General features: G+C 38.3%; 1 protein-coding gene across 1 annotated transcript; it reads right to left on the reverse strand.

Annotated features, from left to right (window-relative positions):
• Positions 1-7433: 7433 nt before the first annotated feature.
• On the reverse strand, positions 7434-9819 carry nkx2.1 (NK2 homeobox 1). Its single transcript, XM_056245563.1, has 2 exons — positions 8607-9819; positions 7434-8130 (listed from the first exon to the last, which is right to left on the reverse strand). Exons 1-2 carry the CDS (start codon positions 8971-8973, stop codon positions 7457-7459), a joined length of 1041 nt encoding a protein of 346 aa, XP_056101538.1. The 5' UTR covers positions 8974-9819; the 3' UTR covers positions 7434-7456.
• Between the last annotated feature and the right edge of the window lie 825 nt (positions 9820-10644).

Consider the following 10644-nt stretch of genomic DNA (forward strand, 5'->3'; position numbering starts at 1 on the left):
GATTTTCTTTGCCATAGAATTGTAAATTGAGCATAGAAATAATAAATGATACGCCATACGTGCAAATGGCTGAGTAATACAATGGTCACACAACGGCGAGCCGCTGCGCTCACAGAGAGAATTGCATGTTAGCTAATTGTTAATTTGGGCGACTCGCGCTGGCTAATTATGGCGGCACCGCCAAGCCATTTGCATGATGGACTTGCCACCTGCCTCGACGCATGACAGCTCGCAGCCTGGGCAAACTATATAATTACTGAACAGTGGTGGGGCAATTTTTTACTGCCGTCCCTTTGTGTGACATGAATTCTTCCTAATGACATATTTTATAAAGGGGCAAATAGCATCCCTCCTTCCGGTTCTACAGAAAAAAAGCCATAATCTCAACAGGTCTTAATGTTTAAGCCATGCACCGCACTCCTCTATAGGCTGATTTTTCACAGGCCTGCTTATTGTGTTCCGCCCACTCCACGGTCGCCCGCATTTAGGCCTGACATGAAGAATGCAATGGTTTGAGATACAACAATGATTCTTATTTTTCACTCTAGAATTGCTTCTCGGCCTATTTGATTTCTTGGGACAAGCTATGTTAATAGTTTATGCACAATCGTGTAGGCTATAGTTGTCATTTTGACATGGCTATACGTGAGACACATTTTTTATTCATTTCTTACAACGACTGAAAAATGATATTGGAAGATGGTTATTCTACTCAATTATTCACTCTTAAAATTAAAGGTTCTTTATTGGCATCGATGGTTCCATGAAACCTTTAACACCCATGGAACCATTAAAGGTTCTTTCTAAAAGGTTATTAGATTATTAAAATGTTCTTCCACTAAGAAAAAATGGTTCTTTTAAGAAATGATCACTAAAAGTGTATTTGGGGAACCAAAAATTGTGGTTCTATGGCGTTGCTGTGAAAAAAAAACAAATTTTGGAACCTTAATTTTTAAGATATTTAGTGACTGCATTTTGTTGCTTTCCTCTTAGTAGGCCTACTGTTTAATGTAGAAGATTATTTAGAATGCTTCTTATTTATATTCTTCACGCTAGATTGCAATTGCACGCTAATCAGGCCCCCACAAACAGTGGAAACTGTGACCCTGAAAGAGATGGTTCACCCTTTTAAACTGAATAATCCAGTTAAATCTATAGTACCGACATAAAGCTTATTTTATGTTACATGGTTAAACTAGTTCATGACATTGTTTACTGCATTTGTCTTGTTCTGATGTTCAATTGCATAGCTTATTATGATTTTAATATATAATTCCCTCGTTGCTTGTTATTTCTAGATGGGTTGTTTAGTCCTAAAAATGATGGCTGGTGGTGACTGCAGACTTATGGTTTAGATCCGCTATTTTAATGTTGATGCTGTTTTAATAGTTTTTGTTGTACCACGCTTAAGTAATCAGATAGTGTTTAAGTGACAAAAAGTTGATGAAAATAGCAGTGGGGTGAGGTGATTACATGTTATTTAGCGGGCGAGGAAGTGTTAACACGGTTAGTAATGGTTCGCTGATCACCAAAGGACTCCCGCTGGTACAGTACAAGACTGCGATAGAGCGCCTCTTGTCTGCTCACTATTTCATTATGGAGTCATGACCCGCGCGCTGTCGCACGAGCCACCCGGACATTTCAGAACATGCTTATTATTTAGGAAGACGTGTCTTCTCTCTCCTTGCATATGCAACTTGTGGTCAAATTTGTGGACACATTCATATTTTTAGATTTGTGGAGTAAAACTAATTTTTATTTTGAAGTGAAAAGATTAGAGCACAGTGAAGGCCCACAGAATTGGCACAGAAGACCCAACTGTGCATGTTGTACTAGTGTTTTTTTTTTATTGAATTATTGTAATTCATTGGGTTATTATTCAGTAATTTCATGAATTAGATGTACATTGCAGACATCATTACTTTTCATTAAAACACATAGCCTATACTACTTGAGTGAAATCATTCAATTTGATTAGTGTTGCTATTATATCTTCTTAAATTAAAATTCGGCTAATTGAATATGTAGGCTTAACTAATGAAATGCCTGAAAATAGGTCATACATTTACCTTTCAGATCAATCTCTTTTACTGTGATTCTGCTTTGTCATCGGTTATTCAATTAAAACATTTAGGAAATGTTTCTATTTATTTCCTTTAACAACACATATTGGTTGATGCATCATCATCCTGCGTATGCTATATGCTACTTCTATCTATTATGTTACAATTTAAAAGTAAATGCACATTGTTCTTAAGGGGGGCATCCTCCCCCGTCTTATACGACTGCCCAATCCTACAGTATGAGGGCTGTCCTCAAGAATCTGTCACACATGAAAAAAAATTAATCAAATGACCATGACCCGGCTGATTCATTGTTTCAAAACATGCGTGAAAATCGATTTAATCTTTTCTTACATCCAAGAAGAAATTAGGTATTTTCTTATCGGAACGTTTCAGCAGTTTATCCTCATTGTAAATTTGACCATTTGGGATTCTAAAAGACACTGCCATTAAAAGAGTAATTTTCTTTGACGAGAAGCAAAATAATAATAATGAAAGAAAAAAAAACAGTAAAGAAACGAGAAGGTATGAAAATGCAGTTTTTGTTCAATGGATGAGAAAGACTGCATTCACATAAGGCTGAATGCGCTGCATTTCACTGGTGCCTCAATTACACTGAAAGGTCAAGTACTGCTGCATCTTGTGTTCCGCGCTGCATGCTAAGTATTTCTTCTTGCAAATGACCCTCGTCTGCGTGCGCAGTACAATGGCCCCAAGAAGCAGATAAATACTGGACAATTAAATATATTTTTGCTACTAGTTGACAATAAGATTTACTAAAGGAGGTGATTGCAGTTAATGTGTAATTGTGCCATTTGTCATGTACATACTGAAGCTGGTCTAAGAAAGAGATGGAAGCCGTAGACGAAAACCAGTCTTTTTCTTTGTTACTTTGCTTTTACAACCCCCATTTAAAATGTGTTTAGATTAAACTTGAAAGATGAGGCATGAAGTAAATGTCTCTGTCCTTTTTAATCAAAGGCTTACTTCATTCTAGTTCTCTCGTTTTGAAGTAACTCAAGTAATTCAGTGCAGAAGAACCGACAAAAACAGATTTGCCTTTTTGCTCCATACCTGTAAACGATCCAGCCAAATTTGATGTAAGTTTTAAGTCTGTTAAACCTCTCTCTCGGTACTTCTTTTGTAGTAGTTGCTCTCTCATTCCACGCACATGCTGCGTGGTTGTGGTGTGTCAAGAATAGAGTTTGAGTCATGTTGAAATATAATAGGATTATATTTTGTCATTTGTATATGGACCGCTCTCGCCTGACTTTGTTGCGGACTGTACATTTTCCAGTTAACCATTTAATTTAAAACTACGTTTGTGCTTTTAAGTTATAGCCTATATTTGCAATTTTACTTGAACAAAGATGTGTTTTTAAAATAAATGAAGTTATTATTAAGTTTAGGCAATGTGGCGAAAGAAACTTCAGCACCCCGGACAGCTCCACAGCAAATTACATAATGCAATCTAAAGACACACTGTGACAAATCATTGCATAACCTTACTTTTCGAAGGTGTGGCCAAACCAAGTTTGTTTTGTGTGGACATGTTTAAAGTCAGTGAATAAAAGATGGTCGTTTTAGTTAAATCAACTGGCATGATTAGATGACTTTTCTTCGTATGTGTCGTATTTGACACGGATCTGACGTTTTATTTGCGCTGGGCTTTACATAGCCTACTGTACGTTTCTTTAAAACTCTCTGTAGGACAATGCTCTTAAAAATCCAGTTTTATTTATGTTGAAAATCTTAGATGCACGATTAATGCCAAATGTGTATGGTTATTCTTGTCGAGATGAGCACAACGTTTGTGCTATAAATGCAGATAGTGTAAATCAATCACTTCCCCGAACTACAGTTTAGAATAAACCAGGGAACGGACCTCGGAAACCCTGATTGCATTGAGATTGGGGTGTAATTGCAGAGAGGTGACTGGGACCTTTGCACCCAAAGCCTCGAGGACAGTCCGCAGTTGTGCAACGTGTGTTGAGTGAGAGTGATGAGAGCATACACGCTTCCAACAAGTCATTTTCAACAGCTACAAGCTCCACATAAAGACCACACAGCGAGCCTCAGACATGTTAATGTAATCTGGAGTCTTTCAGAGGAGCTCTAACAAAACGAATCCCCGAAAAACCTAATAGACTCTTTCGGCGCTGCTAGATTGCTGTGGAAAAGGATTGAATTTGCACAACGGATAAAGAGAAAATCTTACTTGCCTATAAAATGAACGTTTATTTCATGTATTTGGTTTATCAATTTATGCAGTCTTGCGAGGAAAGTACGTAGCGGTTTAGATAGCAGACATCCTCAAATACAGGTATTGTATTAAAAAAGCCCTATACTTTTAACATTTTATTTCGCTCCTTGTAAATCCAAATTAACTATACATTTGAGCTTATGTGTCATGAGAAACTGACAAACGAATATTCAAATTCTTTAACACGTGTTGGAACTCATGACTGGAAAGTAGGCTACACATTTTTTGGATCGCAAAAAACAATCATAATAGGCTACTCATAGTAGTCGCCCATTGAACTTATCTTTTTAGATACATTATAGACATTGCTTGAAGTTTTAGGTGGAGGTTACATATAATTGAGTATCAGTGCAAGTAAAAGAAGCATCTGTAGGCCTTCGAAAGTATAATTTCGGACATAATCGACAAAATGATCTGTTGATTTAACGACCCTTCACAGAAAAGAAGAGCGCCATTACAATCAGTGAGTCATTAAAACGCTCGCGCCCCACTGCCCGCTTACTGGCGCGAGAGCTTCACATAAATACCTTCATCAGTTGAAGGTTTACTACATGCAGAGGGTTTTATTTGCGAATAAAAGATATAAAACCCAGGCGTGAACAGCAACAAGGGCCTCACCGGCCTATTGTACAACTTTTGCTTTGCATTAATATAGTTACAGCAACTTTGAAACCATCTGTATTGTATAAAGCGGTATAGAAATAAAGGTGACGTGACTTTACTTCGCTGTTGGTTCGTAGTAGCCTATAAAATATCAGGGTAATCAGTACATCGTTTATTACAATATTTCCACAAATAACAGAGGGTTATAAACACTAAGAGACCAATCAATGTTCTTCAGCTCTGGTATGTCAAGCAAAAAGATTCCCTCAAAACGCTAAGGATATTATTTTTCTGGAAATTTTTTTGATCAATTTAACAAATATATTATGTACAATTATAAGTGTAAGAGATTTGTGTAATTGTGTCATAAAAGCGACAATATTAACAATTGTTTCGGGACTTTTTTTTGGGGGGGGGGGGGGGGGGGGGGGGGGTGGCATTTAGCCAAGGGGTTCTTAAAATCTTTGAAAACATGGTCGAAACTAGTGAAATTTAAGATTTAAATATAATTTAAAAGTTAAATAAATGTTTTGCACCACATAATCGATAATTATAGGCTATAATTAATATATGCATGTCATAAAGTTTTTAAATCACAGAAGTCCAAAATGTTCTTTGAAAGTGATCAAGTTTATAAGACATAAATAATTAGGATATTATTGAAGAGGAAAGAAAGAAAGAAAGATAGATAGATAGATAGATAGATAGATAGAAAGAAAGAAAGAAAGAAAGAAAGAAAGAAAGAAAGAAAGAAAGAAAGAAAGAAAGAAAGAAAGAAAGAAAGAATAAAAGAAAGAAAGAAAGAAAGAAAGAAAAATTCTGAATCTTTAATGGACAGCGGCCTTTGTATGTCAATACACAACCGAATTCTATACGTGGTCAATTTATGTAAATTAATTTTTATTTGGTCAAAACGTGTGAAAGAAATGTCAAGTAGAAATATCAAATTTAATTCAATTATTTGCTTGTGTGGACTAGGCTACATCTCTCACAGAGAAACACACGGCACACACTTTCAAACTCAGTCAGTCTTACCTCAGCCTCTGATGTGTACGGTCTTTATCAGTGGTAAACACGGGCCATTTGATTTTGATCTTCACAAACACGGTATTGATGGACGGCGCTCTGATAAGTGTGTTTGTTTCGTCTTGCAAAGTTGTTTAGGAGAATTTTGTAGTTTGCACAGCGATGTGATTGATAGGTTAGCTTTTAGGAGCGTTTGTTTGATGTGAGTTTCTCTCAAGGAGTGGAGACCTCACCTGCTCTGACTCATTCTTCATACGACAAAGAGTTACAAAAAGAAATCTCCACAGAAACTTCGTTTACTTATCAAAGGCATAGGCTACAACTCATTTAATAGTTCATTCACTAAATACAATTAACTTAGGATCGAGTTTGTTAAAAGGAACTTTTACCATTATTAATCCAATTGGTATAAAAAAAAAGCATTTTAAAATATTTAGGCTAATAATTGCTTAGCGTCGTCATTTTGCACGTAGCCTAAATGTATTCCGGGTTCTCAAAGGTATTAAAATGTTAAAAACACGGCACATAGTCAGCATTTAATTAACTTCCGACATATTTAGGCTACTAATGTCTGTGGTGTGACTACATGAGTGTTGCGACACACAGAAAACTACATAACTATTTGCAGAATGAACACTTTATAAGAGGCCTGTCCAGCTCCACAAGAAGGAATATCCATTACAAACAGTAGAAATTGACGATTGCGAACAATGTGCGACTGCAGCAAAAGCTTGTAGCCTTTAAATGTAGCCTAAGGCTAGTTGTGTGGAAGTCTGTTGACTTTTAAACTAGTTTTAATTTTATTCATCTTGAAGAAAAATGTTCAGTTAGTCAGGTCCCACTTTTAGCACCGCCGAGTGAAAGATTCTTACACCCAAATCTAGAATAAACGTATTGTTAGGCTATTGTTATTATTGTCATAATTTATTAATATGATTGTATGACTGCGTTTAAGTCAAATATCTATATAAGTTACAAGAAAATTAAACGTACAAATAACAATGGAACTGAAAAAACATGTGACCCTTAATATCGATAAAAATTTTTGTACAATATACATATCGCTAAAAACTATGTAATCAGTCCAAACCTTTTACAGAAATATACAAGCTACGTTTTACAGTGAAATCTATAAGAAATCATGAAAGGTATTTAGCAGTCTAACTGTGAGGGGTACGTCTTCATTTTTAAAATCCAACAGGATGACAGTATATTTGTGATTTTAGCTTTTCAATCAGTCTCCGTTTAAAATCTAGTGTATATATAAATAATTCCATCTTCTTAATGGTGTTTTGGCGCTCATCCTCACAATAAAAGATTTGATACCTTTTGGCATTTGGCAATCCTCGTGTCGCTTGCAGCCTTGTCACTTCTCCCTCCAGAAAGGAGACAAGGATTTCAGAGCGCAACCACTGTTCGCATGGTCTTTTTTTTTAGCAGAGTGTACAGATCATCTGCATCCACCTGTCATTTTGTTATTGTGTCATTGTCTGTTCCGGTGTCACCACGTCCTGCCATAAAGCAGAGCAGAGCAGGGCAAGGCCGCTCCATACTCGGAACCAGAAGAGTTCAGGTGTGACAGGCCGGATACCTGGGTTTGGAGAGATGGAGGGCTGGCAGCATGTTGACCCAGATCTGGGGACTGGCCGGCGCTGCCTACCTGCTGACTTTGATGCTGGCCCATTGAAGAACTGTTATTGGACATAATCATGACGTTTCCTCCCTGGTGATGGTGGTTCTGTACACCGGTGTTGGGTGTATGGCTGCTGCCTTGGCATGGCTTTCCGTCTTTCACCAACACTGGCACGGCCACCCGCCGTGGAGACTGTTGCTGCTGCTGACAGGAGCCATTGTCTTGTTGCATTTGCTGCTGGGACACTTTGTCCTTGGCCTGCCTTTTCATTTTATAACGGTGGTTTTGAAACCAAATTTTCACTTGAGTCGGAGTCAAGTGAATCATGCTGGCCAGATGTTCTCTTTCCGGCGCGGAGAGGTACTTCTGCTGCTTGAACCGTCGCTCGAGCTCGTACACCTGCGCCTGGGAGAAGAGTACCCGTCTCTTCCTGCGAGGTGTGCTGGTCAGCGGACCCATGCTTTTACCAACATCCGCCAAAGAACCCAGAGTGCCCATACTGCCCATATTCATACCAGACGAGGAACCCATGAAACGAGAGACTGCAACACAAAAACAAAAACCACGAACAGTCTGATTTAGCTTTGCAATTTAACAGCAAACAGTACAATAATTCCTACTAATAATGACCACAAAAAAATGAAAAAAAAATTAAAAAATACAAACGTTATAACAGCACAGTAGTAAGAGCAAATATTGCGATTGTGCACTATTACGCAATCGCATCTTGTTAGACATACAACATACACTAGAACTGCGGTTAAGGGTCTGTTAATTGATACAGTTTGTTTGGGTTTAGATAAAGCACCTGGCACGTTTAACGTGTGGTTGGCTTAACATATTTCCCCTTAATACTGCCAAAGCCCCATTTTCAAACTATAAAGTTAACTAAACAGCTACAACCAAATTCAAAATTGTACATTTCATAGCTGACATGTTCAATACACTCAGTATATTTTAAAATATTTTCATAAAAATCCACAAACAGTTCTTGCAAATACAACTCAGTCTCACGTACTTGTAGAGAAGCGTGGGTCCGGGTTCGTCCCGTACCAGCTGGTGGCCGTCGTGCTGCCTCTCATCCCGTCTTGATAGGCCGGCAGGTCGCTCATGTTGCCCAAATTCCCGTTACAGTAGCCCCCCATGGCTGAGTGTGACAGCTGGGAAACTCCAGCTGCAGTCATGTGGTAGGCAGCGGGTACTGTTCCATTGTGGCCCATGTGGTGCTGCTGCATCGCCGCTTGCGTGACTTGGGGTTGTCTGTACGATGCAAGTGGAGCCCCCAAGTTGTTCCCCTCCATACTCACTTTTTTGTAGCTCTCTTCAAGAGGACTTAAGATATCGGATACAGAAAAAGGAGTCGTATGCTTAGGGCTCATCGACATTGTTCTGTGTTGGAAAGGGAGAAATTAGAAGGCAAGGCAATCTCTCCTTCTTTTTTTTGGCCAGCTCCTCTGTTCCTGTTGTTTCACCGTCGCTGCAGCAGGATGGAAACGTATGAGTGTGCACTGGAGTCCGCCTTAATTGGTTTGAGTGGGAGCTCGAAGCTGACTTTCGTTTGTTTTAGCTTGGTGCCAGGTTTAAGGCTTCCATCAGAGGCGGGGCATCAGCAGCCAGGGCAACAATACAAAGCAGCGCTATCATCTGTGCACCCACGCACAATTTCTATTACGCGGTCTTCAGCTACCCATGCCATCCCCCAACCCCGAAAACATTTGCGCATGTAACAACAACACCTGTGCGTAAATTTAATTCGTCCATAGTTCATTTTCCGCGCGAGGCTGTTTATTTCGCGGTGGTGCTCGCAAGAACGACGAGGAACACAGCAAAGGATGAAATATTGACAGTTGGAGTGATGTTTATAAGGGCCCCTTGATGTGAGAGCATATGCGGACTTCAGACTTTGAGAACCACTCAGTTTCTGAAAAAAGAGAAAAAAAACTTGAGTTGAACTACTGACTTTTAATGGCCACAAGAGGCTTCTGGTGATTGCAGGCGTGTTTGTATTATGCTCCATCATACTCAAACATGCAAAGGGCCCTTGCGACGACTCAGGAACACTGACTGACAAATAAATAAATACATATGCGCGTGTTAAGAGGCCAAGTAAATGATTAAGCCCGTTTCCGTTTGATTTTATTGGACATAGGCAGCGTGTCGTCCAAATTCCCATCCATGCACTCGGCTCATACACGCGGTACTGAAGAAAATGAACTCGGGAGGAGGAGAGGCTCTCAGGGAAATTTAACGACGCTGAAATAACCTGAGTAAGTCCTGAAGTAACTCCGTGTAAGTTCAATAATGCATACCTTACCAGACGCCCTATAGTTCTCCCTCAGTACAGCTGGACAGAAAAACTATTTTACAGAAATTTGTATGATTGGACAGTAGCCTATACTTGACCAATTCGACAAGATTAATTTGACAAATTAAGCAGACTATTTTCATTTTTTATATATTCTTTATTGTTATTATTATTAGCTATTTCATCATATTTCTATTTTAACAAATATAGAAATTTAATTTGTTGCTATTTTCAAAACAACGCGTTGTCTTATGCTAATATTTTACTTTAATGTCTAACATTACAACTAATAATAGGATGCTATTAGCTTACATGTTTTCATATTATTTTCGTCCTCCTAATATCGCAATATATATGTGGATCTATAGTTCATTTACTTGACACAATGACACCCATTTATCGTATCAAATTGAAAACTGCCAATAGAGAAACAAACCTTTTGGGACACCAAGAGTTCATGTCTTTTGGTTAAACAAAACATGTAGATAAATCACAAGTGAGTGGGTAAGATTCTCATATTGTAGACTCAGATATTTGGTTTAAACTTTCGTTTTTGTCAAGACCTGCTTTCATCGAGAGTCTAAAAGCGCTGCAAGCTTCTAAACAAAATCGGCAGGTTTAAAAAAAAAAAAAACCTTAAACAGATTTAGATGAAAAAATTGATCTTATGGTTTCAGCAGTTAGGAATAACAGAGACTCTGTTTTTGATTTAATATAGAGTTGTGGATAAATAAACAACTGTGTTTTTACC

Source organism: Rhinichthys klamathensis, unplaced genomic scaffold (assembly GCF_029890125.1).
Source record: "Rhinichthys klamathensis goyatoka isolate OS25496 unplaced genomic scaffold, OSU_Roscu_1.1 h1tg000032l_1, whole genome shotgun sequence".
NCBI lineage: Eukaryota > Metazoa > Chordata > Actinopteri > Cypriniformes > Leuciscidae > Rhinichthys > Rhinichthys klamathensis.